This window comes from Patella vulgata, chromosome 5 (assembly GCF_932274485.2).
Source record: "Patella vulgata chromosome 5, xgPatVulg1.2, whole genome shotgun sequence".
Lineage (NCBI taxonomy): Eukaryota > Metazoa > Mollusca > Gastropoda > Patellidae > Patella > Patella vulgata.
The window spans coordinates 11,039,510-11,055,079 of record NC_065883.2 but is presented as its reverse complement, the minus strand read 5'-3'; the positions used below and the strand labels follow the sequence as shown (position 1 = coordinate 11,055,079).

At 39.1% G+C, this 15,570-nt stretch overlaps 3 protein-coding genes across 3 annotated transcripts in view; 1 reads left to right on the top strand and 2 right to left on the bottom strand.

Annotated features, from left to right (window-relative positions):
• The window catches only part of LOC126821934 (calpain-9), a 61,848-nt gene extending 59,902 nt beyond the window's left edge, over positions 1-1,946 (bottom strand). The window contains exon 1 of the mRNA XM_056100988.1: positions 1,264-1,946. Coding sequence (XP_055956963.1) covers positions 1,264-1,773 — 510 coding nt within the window. The 5' untranslated portion in view covers positions 1,774-1,946. The remainder of the gene's footprint in view (positions 1-1,263) is intronic.
• Positions 1,947-8,661: 6,715 nt separating this feature from the next.
• On the top strand, positions 8,662-9,550 carry LOC126821957 (transmembrane emp24 domain-containing protein 3). Its single transcript, XM_050550636.2, has one exon. The coding sequence runs from the start codon at positions 8,852-8,854 to the stop codon at positions 9,503-9,505; it is 654 nt and encodes a 217-aa protein (XP_050406593.2). The 5' UTR covers positions 8,662-8,851; the 3' UTR covers positions 9,506-9,550.
• A 3,131-nt stretch (positions 9,551-12,681) lies between these two features.
• LOC126821963 (uncharacterized) lies at positions 12,682-15,489 on the bottom strand. Its single transcript, XM_050550644.2, has 3 exons — positions 15,195-15,489; positions 13,817-14,064; positions 12,682-13,625 (listed from the first exon to the last, which is right to left on the bottom strand). The coding sequence occupies exons 1-3, from the start codon at positions 15,411-15,413 to the stop codon at positions 13,577-13,579; spliced, it is 516 nt and encodes a 171-aa protein (XP_050406601.1). The 5' UTR covers positions 15,414-15,489; the 3' UTR covers positions 12,682-13,576.
• Positions 15,490-15,570: the final 81 nt, after the last annotated feature.

The following is a 15,570-nucleotide window of genomic DNA, read 5'->3' as shown; positions in this document are numbered from 1 at the left end:
TTACCTAGTTTGTGTTGAGTGAACATTAACCCCCATCTCTCTCTCTCTAACTCTTTTCCTCAGCAAGACCCTTATACCCTGAATTTCAGGGCGGCCCTAGTTTAACCCTATATTTAGATTTCAATGGCTTCCGCCAGGCTGTTTAGCAAGAGACGTATTTCAAAAGCATGTTGTGTCGCACATACTGACTCTAGCGAGGTAAGCAAGGTCTTATTTTCTCACTATAATGTTCCTTTACATTGTACAGGCGTTCGCAGGGAGTGACACGCGACCGTTTAGCAGTGAAAAGGTGCCCAGTAAAATTGACTGGGAATCGAAACTTTTTTGACATGGATTCAATAGGACGGTTCCTGAACGTACAGGGCGAGGTTATGAGACCTACGTTCAGAGCTGAACTAATGTACATGTATAGCAGTAAATCCCGAACAGATATATACACACATGTAAAGATTAAGATTGTGGTTATTAAACCATTTATCAAATGACCTAATATCACTATTGACACCCTTACTGTGGTATATTACACCATATATCACAAGCCCTGTCAATCAAATCCCAATATCCCCTTCTTAGATATGACTATAGTGTAAATAGAAGTCACTTTCTTTGATACCCCCACACTCTACTTTTTCTTTACTGTTGTCAGCATACTTTACACATTGTTCATAAATATTCTTCATTTATTGTACTTAAAAGTCTATAATTTTTGTGTATCTTCTGTGGAAAATATAATTAATAGAAATGAAATAAATTGGGGGTTACAGTATACCCTGCATTAAGCTCGGGGAATACCCCTAGAGCAGGCAGTACTTCCATCCCAACCACCCACATGATCAAATGCTTGTGTTGTTTTCTCCTAGCTGTTGTCAATCATTAATATAGGGACATTGGCTTTAAATGAATATATTTTAGGTCCTTGTCATTATTGTATGAAATCAGTACATTTCTTCAAAATATTTGTCATGTCACAAAAATGTCCTTTCTTCAACGCATCATTAAAACTGAATGTTTGTGGCCTTCCATCATCCTTGAACTTCGGTAAACCAAAATACCTGGCTTCAACTGAGCTGCCGAAAGTTATACACGACCACGCCCATACATGTGTGTTAAAATGTTTCAGTTTTACTGTGTGTATGCATGGATGGTGTGTACTGAGGAATACACATAGTGCTACAATGTTGCAGTTATTGACTGATTCTCGTATGTTATAACGTTTATTGCACACTTAGTGGGAGGGGTTGAACAATTATCTGCATAACTTACCTTAGGACGCAACCATTCAAAGGCACGGTTGGGGGATTTACTGAAGAAAATGGAATCGTCGACAGCTTCAAACTCTGGATCTTCAAACAATATTCCTTCTTCCAGACATTTCTTCTTATTTGCATCGTAACTCTGGTTTACTACACCGGCAAAAGGGTTTTCCCTGGCAGCACGTGAAGGCCTGCCACCGATAGATTGCCGGCCGTCGCCGAATGCTCCTCTGGAACCGAATCCTGTGAATTTGAAAGGCAGTCCACCTCCTCCTCCGCCGCCGCCGATCTTAAATCCCATAGATTTACCCCCAAAACCCAAATTGAATGTTCCGTCACTTCCGAATCCAAAATTCGGTCCAGAGCTACTGCCAAACGAGTATTGTTTGGGTTGATTGGTTTGCTGTATCTCTCCATCCTCGCCACCATAACTGGTGGTCTTGGTTTCGCTTCGCGGTGGATTTATTCCATCAGAAAAAAATGTCTTGACAGTCTTCGTTCCTTTAGAGAAGAAATTCATCCTTGACAGCTGAGTTCCGAACCAAGGGAATCACCGGCTTTCAAGAACCAGAGATGTGATTGATAAGAGAGTTGTTTAGACTGTAGTAGTAAAGTATAGGCCTCCTACATACAAACACCCAATATACAATTTATTACTCACGGGCCGGTATCAACAAGTCCGTTATATGGAGTTGACTGAAATTAACACTCGAACACCCAGTCTCCATGTAAAATCAATAGTGTTCAGACTGGTCAATCACGACTACATTAAAATTTGAGAACAGTCCATTTTGGCAATGGGTAAAAAAAAATAATGACCGATAAAATGACGAAAATGTGTATTTTTTGTATTCTGGTCAAACAATATATGTTTTTCATCAAGGAAAATGTCAAGTCGCCTTTTATTTATATTGGCATTTGGGTAGTTCGGTTGTAATAGCAAATGGGGAATTCTAACATGTTCCTGTGTATTGGAAGATTTTATTTCAAAAATTTTCTTTATATTATAGCTTATCCAGATTTTAGAATATTTTTCACGGGTTATAAAACTTGATTTTATTTTTACATTTACATTATTTGAATAAATCAAATATATGTACATTATATTTATATAATACACTCGTCCACCACCATGCCCTTCACGCATCACGGGTCAACGGGTGTAATTAAATGCCATTGTGACTTTCTCTACTTTAGTATCGACAACTTATCATAAGTATGCTGCATAAAGAAGCTACTATAATAAGCCGTAGGCCTATTTATTGTCTTTCACGATTTACCATCACGTATCCCTGTACTGTTATTATTTGGGTTTTTCATTAAAACTTCAGTTAGTCATGACGTTGATTAACGGTATAAGGCGTATTACGGGGTGGCTTGGGTTTGCGATAAGTCACGCTGATTTCACAATCTTTAATTCTCGGCTATTGAGTCATAAAATAACGGATTAAATTTCTGTTAAAAGTTAATGTCTGGGTCATACTTTATGCAAATATTCTGTGCGTCTTGCATCAATTTTATTTACAATCCTACCTACTCATATATTGTTTTATCAGCTTGTACACATAGTAAGCATGGCCAAACCCTAGTCCCTGAAGAGTTATCCCCCTTGTATCATCCCCCCCGTCCATGGTCACTTCTTCATATTGGATCCTTCTTTCGCGAACACGAATAAAAGTAGAAGGATTTTTTGTCAGCCTAAATTTCTAGTCGACGACAATCTGTCGAGCAGGACACTCGGTACACACCGTACAGAACGGGACCCAATGACGCACTCATGTTCTTGAAGAAGCAACGACCGCGAGATTTACAACTTACAGATAAAATGTACGGAGTTTTAAGCGAGATCTAGCCTTCTATTGAAGATGTGACGCACTATGCGTCATGGGTTCAGAGCTTTTGCGCCCCTTGAGTTTTTGCACCCCACCCAAATGGATAAAATCAATTGGTTTTAATGTGGTGGTCATCGCTATTGGTAACAGGGACGGACTGGGGGGGGGGGGCCACAGGCCTCGTGCCGGAATTCCAACTTGTCTGCACCGACTGGGATAATGAAAACATGAAATGAAATGGTGTTTAACGTTCTACTAGCTGTTTGGCCTCGACTGGGCTAATGAAGACGGGCATTTGCCATACAGTGTGCTATGATGGAAATTTTGCTTGGACAGTGGCACTACGGCCTACTCTTTAATCGAGTTCCAACTGTCAAGGGATCTGTTACATGCAAGCCAATGTGTATACGGAGCCCCGGTTTTTCGTCCCTTGTCAGACCCTCTGCCCTACACCACTGACAAGGAGAAACCATGCCGGAAAATCCCGTAATGAAGAGATGCATGCATGCAGCGTACGACATGCAGTGAAATTCCAACTGTCAAGGATTCTTTTACTCGAAGCCAGCGAATTATGTAAAATTTATGTAAAGAGCTGGTCGTCCTTGCTATAATAATAGTTCAAAAATAGATAATGAAATTTCAGTCAAATTACTTTATGCTGAGTGAAGTTATGAATGGTTGAAGTTTTGACCAGATATAGCGTAAAATTTAGTCTCGATTGTCAATTACCATATATATATATCTACGATAATATCTAAGTCGCGATTTTCCATTTGAACGTTAAACTATTTTATGGCGCCGTTGTCGTAATCCATTTCATATCTCAGCCACCTGATGATGGGGTTTAACGTCCACTCGACACAAACTAGGTCATTTCAGGACTAACACATGGTTCACTTTTATTTCAATAATTAGCTTGTGCGTAGGGGTCTTTAGCAGTGGGGGGAAACCGGAGGACTCGGAGAAAACCCACGAGGTTGGACTACTCCTTGTCACGTACAACCGGGGCATCGAAACCCCGCCAGTTGACTCAATGATATACCGTATGATACTGCGCGCGCGTGCTAAACAAGCCAAAAAAAAAAGATCTACAACAGGCAGACCTTTCTCTTGCATAACGCACCTTTAATGGCCGTTAATGACAGGTAGCTGTATTAATACAATTTGGCTGAAATCGGGCTGATTGTGTGTAGACCGGACTGTTCAATAGAGGTACGAATTTAAAAGAACGTGAACGGACAACCTGTTATGTAGGCAGACTACTTAACCCACTTTCTATGCTTCTGTATCAACAAAAAATGTTCGAGTGTTTATCGTGCGTGTCGAAGCAATGTGTACATTTTAAATGAATATTGCTCCAATATCTGAATATTTTGTTCAGTTCAATGATAAATGGAAATTTATTTGTTCAATAATAAAGGGGCCAGTGGCGATTCGTCGGACCCTACTGGCCAAGCTAGAGATTGTGCTGTCCGGAGAGATCCTTGAAGCCCCTACTCCCAACCTAACTAAACACAATACATATGTCCTGGTAAATAAAATTGTGTCCCGACTGCTGAAAGCCCCCCCCCCCCCTCAAACCAGACTGCCATCACCATAAAAGCCCACTTTCTGACACAAAGTTTCTCCTAAAAAAAATAACGACCACCGAATTAACATCAACTGAAATCAAATAATTAACCAATAAGGATTTGTAGAGTTTATTTTATGGAATCTGCTGCAAGAAGTATTATAATAAATCATCGCTTATTTAGCGCAGATAAAACTGTTGAATGACACAGACTCAAACGGGACTTCAACATCAAAAACCCACCACCACTTCTTAACTTTATATTATTCCAAAAATGAACGTCCGTGTTGCTGTCTTTCCAACGTGGTTTCCCCTTGTCAGTGGTCAGGGCGGAGGGCCTGACAAGGACAGCTGTCTAGTCATTCGGATGAGACGAAAAACCGAGGTCCCGTGTATACATTTGCGTGCACGTAAATGATCCCTTGACAGTTGGAATTGATATATGAGTAGTTTAAAGTGCCGCTGCCCGGGCAAAATTTCCCTCATAGCACACTAGTACGTGTCACCCGTCCTCATAAGCCCAGTCGGAGCAGAACAGTAGGACGTTAAACCCCATTTTATTTCATTTCATTGTCAGTGTTGCTGTCAGCAATAATGTTTAAAGAAAAGAATTAATTGTTGGTCCATATATAGTTTTCAATAAGCCAAGGTATGAATTCTGTATACAATAGAGTTGAAGTGAGAATAGCCCCACTATATATTGTTCTGCACGGATTTCTGATAAGTCATTGATCGGGTCTGGAGAATTCTGATCACATAGAGGATTTATGCGTGAGATTATTTTGATAAAGGACAACTGGTTAACTGACTTGCGGTGGCTCAGTGAGTAAGGCGCTGACACTAAAGTAACCCTTGACCGTTTGAATTCAATAGCGAGAGAGAGAGAGAGAGAGAGAGAGAGAGAGAGATGGGGTTTAACGTCCACTCGACACAAACTAAATCATTTCGGGACTAACATATGGTTTAATTTTTTTATTTCCATAATTTGCTTGCGCCTAGGTATTTAGCAGTGGGAGGAAACCGGAGGACCCGGAGAAAACCCACGAGGTTGAACAGGCGACCCTACTCCTTGTCACGTACAAGCGGGGAATCGAAACCCCGCCAGTTGAGAATTTATAGCACTGTTAAAATTATATGTATATTTACAGTTATAAGAAAACTTAAAATACAGTGTCCGATTTGTAATATCACATGGTTTGTTAAAGATACATTATGGGAGATGGAGATTAGATAAAGAGCTGGTAGTTCTCACTATAATAGTTAAAAACTAGATAATGTAAAGGGAATTTGCTGAAAATTTCAGTCAAATTGATCCACCCTGAACCGAGTATTTAGCGATTGAATTTGGGGTCTAGCCTCGATCATCATTAATAAAGTCCGTACGATAAAAAACATTAAATCATGAATGGAAGTCGAACGGGAAATCGGAACCTAATCCAATAAACATCGCCGGATAGCGATGCCATCGAGAGTTGATTATGGTCTGGATAAGTTAATTAATGTCTAATTAATAACTTTGATAACGTTTCAGGCCTAAAGAAAGGCCTGCAATAGGCAGATTTATCTCTTGCATAATGTATGTTTAAAATACAGTGTCCGATTTGTAATATCACATGGTTTGTTAACTTAATTTAAAAGGATGTAAATGCATATGAATACAAGGCTTATGCAAGATTACATCAGATTTAATGTAGAAATACAACCATATGTCAGTTTACATTATGTAAACATTATATTAACAGAATTGCCATCTGAAATATTATTTTTACAGAGAATTGTAAATTTACTGTCAAATAGTGGTCACGTCGGTTATTCCCTTTGACCACATATCGAATACTTACTGTTCTGTCAGTCAGTTTAGACGATCCATTTTCGAGAAATAGATTATTCAAAATCTGAATGCACTAAACTGGCTAACAAAGACAGGCCATACATTGGGTTGTGTGGGTGGGACATTATGTACGGTGTCATTCCACCTACTCTTTCCATTGTAAGGAACAGAACAGTAGGATTTTCTTTACATGCTCGGCTGAAAAGTCCGCCAAACTGTCTGTGTTCGCCAGGATCGAACCTAGGACTAATTAGCAAAGCAGGGACAAACACATTTCTTTTAGTAATTTTACCTTGGCAAATTACATAATATGTGTAGGGAGACTGGGGTTATAATATGCTGGGGAAAGAAAGACTGAAGAAAATAACCCGAGAAGAAAAACCGAGTTCGGTAGACCGAGGTTTTTCATTCCGATGTTTTTTTTTCTGAAGTCTTTCTTCCCCAGCATAACCGAGGACTTTATCTTGCTTATAAACCGTCTATGTTTACATGTACGTAAAATTAGAATATCCCAGAACTCCAATAAGAAAACCCCTATATCATTTTCTTATGGAAAATAAAAACCTACCATGGAAGAATAACTCCTTACAGGTTTAAAGACAAACTATCAGAAGAATAACCTCAAATTCCCCTTTATATATTCAAAGTTGCTCCAGAATATACCGCAAAGATCAAAGAGATTTACCGTTATAGGTTTATAAGTAATTCTACAATAGTAATGAGGTATTATTACATAAACTCTGTCAAAATACACGTTTTTTTTTTTAAATGTTATTGTACCATAATCCTTGAGTGGCATTTGTGCTTGATAACGATAAGAAAATACTTGTCGAAACGTCGTGCTATACTTATAAACAAGTGATTGTATTTCCATATAAACTGTGTTGTGTTGTTATTGTACCAATTTATGTAATAAACTGTGTTGTGTTGTTGTAATAAACTGTGTTGTGTTGTTATTGTACCAATTTATGTAATAAACTGTGTTGTGTTGTTATTGTACCAATTTATGTAATAAACTGTGTTGTGTTGTTATTGTACCAATTTATGTAATAAACCGTGTTGTGTTGTTATTGTACCAATTTATGTAATAAACTGTGTTGTGTTGTTATTGTACCAATTTATGTAAATTAACATCCGTTTACAGATTTACCTTGGATGTATAATAACTAGAGGTAAAGTTACATTACATACTGTGAAATAACATGCAATGTTAAAATACAGTTATTACGATGGCAATCTTTCTGCCAGTTAAAGATACATTATGGGAGATAAGATAACGAGATGGCAGTTCTCACTATAATAGTTAAAAACTAGATAGTGTAAAGGTAATTTGCTGAAAATTTCTGTCAAATTGAGCTACTATGAGCCGAGAAAGAAGCGGGTGAAATTTTGGCATAGTCTCGGTCATCATTACTAAAATCATTATTATAAACAGCTTAGTCTCGATTATCCACTTTTATTGATTTAATTATCAACGGACGTTAGCGGCATATAGGAATCTAATCCAGCCAACATCGAAGGCTAGCCTTGACATCGAGAGTTTATTATGGTCTGGATAAGTTAATTAATGTCTAATTGATAATTTAGATAACATTTCAGGCCTAAAGAAAGACTTGTAATAAGCAGATTTTGCTCTTGCATAATGCATGTTTAACAAAAGGTAAAAATACATAATAATTTTAATAATGTACTATCAGGTGAAAACTTTCCTATAGCACACTGTATTGCGTGTGCCCCATGGAGCAAGGACCGCGAGTTTAAGATGTAGTTAAGACGAGATCAAGCTTTCTATTGAAGATGAGTGTGCCCAGGTCATTCAATATCCCAGTTGGTGCAGAAAAGTAAGATGTTAAACCCCATTTAATTCGTTTATTCATTTGACTATATCCTAGCTGATGTTTAACGCCTGTTTCCACACTCGTGATAAAACAACAATAAAGGACAAATTATCCCGGTTCATTGTTTATTTCACTGATTCGTGTTTAACGTCTGCTTCCACAGTCGTGATAAGAAGTAAGAATAAAGGACAAATTCTTAAAGATTATTTGATCCTCCATTTACCAGCTGGTGCCGCGGGAAATCGAACCACAACATTTCCCGCGAGTTTCATTGGCCAGTGACTCGCAGCTAACCATAAAATATCAATACAAATACAAATACACTGCCTGCGTGGATTTAAAAATAATACCAAGGTAGAAATTTATTCTTAGTTTCCTAATCGATCCAGAGCTACGTGTTCAGAGAAAAGTTTAAACTTCTTCAAGACTACAGGTGTGGCTGATATATTTGGATGCCGACAAATTAGCTTCCCAGAAACGAGGGTCTAGTCGAAATTTTGAATGATACAAACCCAGAGAATAGGACAATGCTGTATTCGAGGAATTTATATTTATCAGTGGTGCTGTTATGTGTGACTTATCTTGAATTGGCGTTAGGAGTAGGTTATGATTACACCTTCGAACTGGAAGATAACGCCAAGACGTGTTTTTCAGAGATATACGATGAATCGCAAGAGATAATCTTCGAGTACAAAGTCATTCGTGGCGGGAAATTGGATGTTGATGCAAAAGTTATTTCACCAAATGGGAAAATACTTTACAAACAAAGACAGAAGCAGTTCGATACCTTTGAGCTCGAACCACAAAATGGAGAGTTCAAATTTTGTTTTAGTAATGAATTCTCAACAATTAGTCATAAAGTCATCTTCTTTAGCATTCGTCCGAAAAATGTGAAATCGTTATCCGGACAATTGGGTTTAAAAGTTCCTACAGTGAAGTCCGCTTCCGAAACTTCAATGGATAACATCAATGAATATATGACGGCTGTTGTGGATTTCCAGAGAATATATCGTTTAAAAGAAGCCATTGGGCGCCATCTTGGAGAAAATTTAGGACAGAGAGTTATGTGGTGGTCCGTGTTTCAGACTATTATTATTGTATCTACGGGCTTCGGTCAGGTTTTAATTCTAAAGTTTTTATTCACTGAGAAAAGGAGATCATCAAAGCAAAATGAACAATAATAGTCATTTTTATAGCTTTATCTTATAAATTATTATTAAAACATTTTTAGTTCAAATTCTGTGTGTTTGCGTATCTCTAAAAAGGGGGGGGGGGTGGATGGCCGAATGTTAAGCACGTGCGCGCGCTGTATCATAAGGCCTGTCATTGAGTCAACAGGTGTGGTTTCGAATCCCCGGTTGTACGTGACAAGGAGTAGGATCGCCTGTCCATCCTCGTGGGTTTTCTCCGGGTCCTCCGGTTTCCTCCCACTGTTAAAGATCCCTACGCGCAAGCGAATTATTGAAATAAAATTAAAAACCTTATGTTAGTCCCGAAATGGCCTAGTTTGTGTCTAGTGGACGTTAAATCTCATTTCTCTCTCTCTCTATCTCTAAAAGGAGCGAGTAGGTTAAGAGGCCATCTCTCACATTCTGTGCACAGTATTTTGAAAGTTATAAGATAAATAAGAATAAAGAAATCAAATTAAAATATTGCATTTCATTTTAGCGTGGCGAATCCAAAATAATGCCTGAATGAAATGGGGCTTAACGTCCTACCTTCCGTACCAACCGTGCTAATGAACACGGGCATATCAGAAACAGTTTGGCTGGGCAGCAATTGAATTTCAACTGCCAATGGTTTTTTTACGTGCACGTAATGTGTGGGCGCGTACGGGACCTCAGTATTTCGTCCCACTCGAACGACTAGACGGTGTCCTTGCTAAGACCCCCCCCCCCCCCCAGTCCTGTCTCACTGACAAGGGGAAACTACGCTAGGAAATCCCGGTGAACATTCTCGGTAAGTATCTAACCAAGTTAGTAATCCAGCGCCAAAAGAAACGGGTTGTTTGAAAGCACCCGCCCCTCCAACCACTACCCCCACGCAATTTTCTCTCCAACATTTCATATCGCCTAGTTTGTCATGCCGGCTAACCAACCCCTTTTTTTACATAGCCATATATTTTTCCTTTAATTCATTAGAAACGAATGTAACTGCGTGTGTTTGTGTTTTACCGGAGCGAATTCAACTCAAGATCCACATCCCCCCCCCCCCCCTTACCTTCTCTTATAGTATTTCTGCATAGCTCCCATGTTATTGCTTCATTGCTTAATATGTTACAGCCGTTAATAATTACGATGTGTGGTACCATTTCAACCATTTTTATTTAAAAATGTTATCATGTCGTGACTCAGTGGGTCAGACGCTGGCTCGCTAACCAGGGAGTCTTGGCTTCGCTCCCGGTGTTGCCCGAGAAAGATCCTCGGGATTTTCCGGCGCAGTTTCGCCTTGGCGGTGGTACAGGACAGAGGGCCTAGTCGTTCGGGTGGAACGAAAACCCAAGGTCCTGTGCACACGTTGGCTTTTCCATGACAGTTGGAATTTGATAAAAAAAAGTAGCCCGCAATGCCGCTGTCCGGTCAAAATTTCATTAGCCCAATCGCAGCAAATTGTAGGACGTTCAACCCCATTCCATTTCATTTTGGTCTGTCACCATGGAATCACACAATAATAATTACAGTAGCAAGGACGTGTGGACAGCCATCTTCCTGAAACTCAGCTTGAGCAACTTTTCCGGTTTGGGGATAGAACTGTTTAAGCATGCATGAACCTTATATTGTCTAAGTCCATGGTTTAAGTAGCCCAATTTCAGATTAAAGCTACTCGTCCTGTCACATTTTTCAAAACCTTGCTGTGAGTCAAATTTATCAAACAGTTCCAACAGCAGGTGGAAATCCCACTGCCCTGGCAAGGTACCACCCGGATTTATATTAACCATACGAACCACATTGCGGATCGTTGCTGTCTTACATTTAAAACGTAATTAATTTAAATAATATGAAGTCAGTATCGTACCATCATCAAGGCACCCGCACCACGACTATATAGAAACAGAGATAAATATTTATGAAAAGTTTATTTCATGATAAAAATTAAATAAAAAACAAAAGTAACAAACATATATATGAAGTAATACTGGGTTGGTCTAAAAATGTAGAATAAAATAACAATACTGTTTGGTTACATATAGGTACATTACAACCTTGATTTTCAATACTGGCTGGTTACAGGTATGGCGATGACGTTAAATGCTCTCTAGGACGTCGGTCTGGCATCGCCGTCCTGGCTGGATAATCGTAATTAAATTCAGTTCCTGCTCATTTTCCACCATCAAGCGTCCCTAAAGCCATTACGCAGAGAGTATAAGAAGACCTACAGTGGAAAACCCCATTTTTCCGGCAACGTCTACTGATAAATTGTGGCAAACATAAAGGTTCCATTACGTTTAAACAGCCTTTTACGATTAATTCTCAAGAGATAACTATAGATTCCAAGTAGACCATACACGTGCAATAAAGGGTTTATACAATAATACATAGTTATCCAGTGTTTACCTACTTGTTGATTACAATATATTCTATGGTCATAATAATATACAGTTATAACACACTTATTGATTTTCACCTTGAATGGTTTTTACATAATAATATATATAAGCTCAGAAATATGTAGTGAGAGAGAAATGGGGTTCAACGTCCACTCGACACTGGCTAGGTTATTTCGGGACTAACATATGGTTTAATTTTATTTCAATAATTCGCTTGCGCGTAGGGCTCTTTTAGCAGTGAGAGGAAACCGGGGGATCCGGAGAAAACCCACGAGGTTGGACAAGCAAACCTACTCCTTGTCACGTACAGTCGGGGATTCGAAAACACGCCAGTTGACTAAATGGCAGGCCTTATGATACAGCGCGCACGTGCTAACCATCCGTCCATCCAACCCCCGCTCAGAAATATATGACACTATAGTTTATCGCAGCCCGTGTCAATTTCAATACGACACTTATGACTGACGTCATTATGGAACTAGGGCGTGTCGTACATTGCTATAGTATATCAGGAATTTATTATTGCCTACTAGTTTATCGCAGCGAGTGTCAATTTTTTTAAGATATTAATTCATGACAAAAAACTGTGATACCGTTTGCAAAACATTTCACACCTTGTGAATGTCATAGGTATTATGGCGTGTTAACAATGACTAACTACTTAACAATATTCTGTTTAATAGGAACAGATTTTAAAGAGTCAATGCATAATTTGGTGACATTGGGATATATCGATATTAATTTCAGACTCTAAGTACAAGAAAATAATACAAATCTAGTTTCAAAATATTGCCACTTTTAAAAATTATCGGCGCTATATTTACAAACTTGGTGTCCACAAGGCTTGTTGATAAAACGAGAATAAGTCAGTAAAGTTATCTTGAATATCCAGACACGACTTAAGTGGTGTGCTCATATATGTTAGTAGGCAAACATCACGTTTCGAATTGTTATCGGCAACCCACATTGTAAGCTTTGTCTCCATGACAAATTGTTTGCATAATGCAATATCTCTTTGACATGTCGCATGCGCACAATTGGCACTGTATAAATAAAGATGCACAGATACGATTACAAACTTCGATTAAGCAAAACGAAAACATTTTATAAGTCAAAGTGAAACAAAACATAAATAAATATAATGGTGTAAACTAAATACATATGAAAGCTTAATAATCAAATACTCTTTGGCATTCCTCGATGATTTCCCTCAGAACAAAACAAAGCCGACAAGACAAACCTTCAGGCAAGACAAACTAGATAGACATTGCAAGAAAAAAACAACAGTGAATGGATCCGGGCGCCAGCCGTAGGCTAACCATCCACTGCGATTTACGGCCCCGGGCCTGTAATGGTACAGGCTTCACACAAAATGAAAAATAAAATGATTAACAAAAAAGGGTTACGGAAATTATGCGACCGGTCTTGAAGGAGGTCGTCTCTTGAATAGCTTTGTCACTTTAAATACCATTCGGACAAGTATTATACATGTATATTCGCAATACATCGGTTTTTACAGGTACATGGAAGAATGTCGATTGGACTACGGTAACAGAAACATCATACTGAATAATTAAATTGTGAATAAATAAGTATTTGACAAATTGAACTCCGTCAAAAAGGTGTAAACATCAACTGCAGCCATGATCTTGGATCTCCTGATCAACATTCTGCCATCTTTCTTTATTTCTTAGCTGGCACATTTTTAGTGTAACTTAAACAATCTGTTTGTTAAATGCATGGCATCCACATATCTGAAGAACAAGAACATTATATATTTTACATTAGAAAATGAAATGGGGTTTAACTTCCTACAGTTCTGCCCCGACTGAGCTAACGAAGAAGGTACATTATTAGAGACCCCAATTATTATGAAAAAGTTACCATATAACCATGGTCGGCAGGATACAGCTTCCTTTGCCAAATTTCATTCATTCCCACTAACCTTGTCATCGGGCTGTTGATGATTGGAAATCGCTTAGGATGTTTATCCGCAGTAGTTGATGGGCTGCCATGTCCAGTTCCCCAACACGGTGGGTTCGGTTTGAACATGGTTCCTCGAGATGGTAAAGTCTGCCGTAATGTCGACCATTCTTGACTTCTAGAACTTGGATGAGAAGAATAAATTCGGTCATCTCTTCTTTCAAAACACCTTAAAGGTGGATCGTTGACTATTATCCAGTGGTCTTCAACCTGTGATATAACAAAAGCAAATCAATTATAAAAATAAGAGAGAGAATTTGGTTTATTTTAATGTTGATGGGATCACTATATATAGCCATGAGAACCCGGGTTCTAACAAATAGAGAGAGAAAGAGGGAGAGAGAGAGAGAGGGCGGGCCCGTAGCCACAGGGGGGGGGGGGGCAAAAAAAAATCGAATTACCCCCCCATAAAATATTTTGCCAACAATAATGATTTCTTAGGAGCGTTTTTAGCCGGCCACATCCTCGGCCCCTCCAAAAAATTCCGTAGCCCCACCAAATTTTATGAGCTGGTTATGGGCCCGGGGGGGGGGGGGGGGGGGGTAACGTGCACTCGCCACAAACTAAGTCATTTGGGACTAACAGATATGGTTCAATTTTATTTCATTAATTCGCTTGCGCGTAGGGGCCTTTAGCGGTGGGAGGAAACCGAAAGACCCGGGGAAAACCCACGAGGTTGGACAAGTGACCCTACTCCTTGTCACGTACAGGCGAAGAATCGAAGCCACGCCATTTGACTCAATGACAGACCTAATGATGCAAAGCGTACGCGTTAACCATTCGGCCATCCCCAACCCCATTTCTTTTAACCGGCCAATCAACAATTAATAAATTGAAGTAGTAGTAGCCCTGGCTAAATTCAAATCCCCAATTACATTTTAAATACAACCAATGGCTTTTAAATAACAAATATAACCTATAGTTAACGTAAGATGGGTGGATGTAAATTAAAATTAAATGCCATAAATACATAAATCGATCTGTGTTTATTTTCCCGAGATATTTCCTCGGGGTTTTGCAACCTGGTTTCTCCCTGGCAATGAAAAGACGTTTAGTCGTTCGGATGGGGCGAAAACCAAGGTCCAAACGTGCACGTAAAAGAAACGTTGATATTGCGTATGTCGGTCTTCATTGGTGCAGAAAAGTGGGACGTGTTACCCGTATTTGCCAAATGATAGCCTAATTCTAAAAAGATTTTTTCTCATTACGAAGTGATGAGTTACGCACGGTAACATTGGCCCGTGAACTTACATTGCTCTATTGTTCACGTGCTAAACCGCTAAAAAACTTAATAACCTATAGACATGTAATATGAACAGGAACAATGGCGTATTATTTACCTGGGGTAAATTCGTGGTAATGATCTTATGTCTTGGTACAGGTGCAGACAACCGTAAATCGGTAGGTATATATCGCTTAGTAACCCAGGTAACTACATCTTCTTCATTCGGAATAAGCCTATCACAATTTGGATTTTTTCCTTGTGCTGCTTGTTCCTCCACGTACCTACTGTAAGCGTGTTTATATGCGCCAAAAGCTCCCATGCTGTTTGCCGTCATTTTGGTGATCAGAGCGATACAAAAACAAAATCTCCTTCTAAAGGTGACAGCTAAACCTGCTTATAAACTGCACATACGGTCTCTAGGTAAGCTATTGTACGTTGTCAAGCAGACGATGGGGTCTCGATGTATTTCCGGTACAGCTTATTAATATTTA

Coding starts and splice junctions, on each gene's coding strand:
- LOC126821957 (XM_050550636.2), top strand. CDS start 8,852: ATGCTGTATTCGAGGAATTTATATTTATCAGTGGTGCTGTTATGTGTG.
- LOC126821963 (XM_050550644.2), bottom strand. CDS start 15,413: ATGACGGCAAACAGCATGGGAGCTTTTGGCGCATATAAACACGCTTAC. Junction 14,065..15,194: donor TTACCACGAATTTACCCCAG/GTAAATAATACG, acceptor GTTATATCACAG/GTTGAAGACCACTGGATAAT. Junction 13,626..13,816: donor ATCAACAGCCCGATGACAAG/GTTAGTGGGAAT, acceptor CTTGTTCTTCAG/ATATGTGGATGCCATGCATT.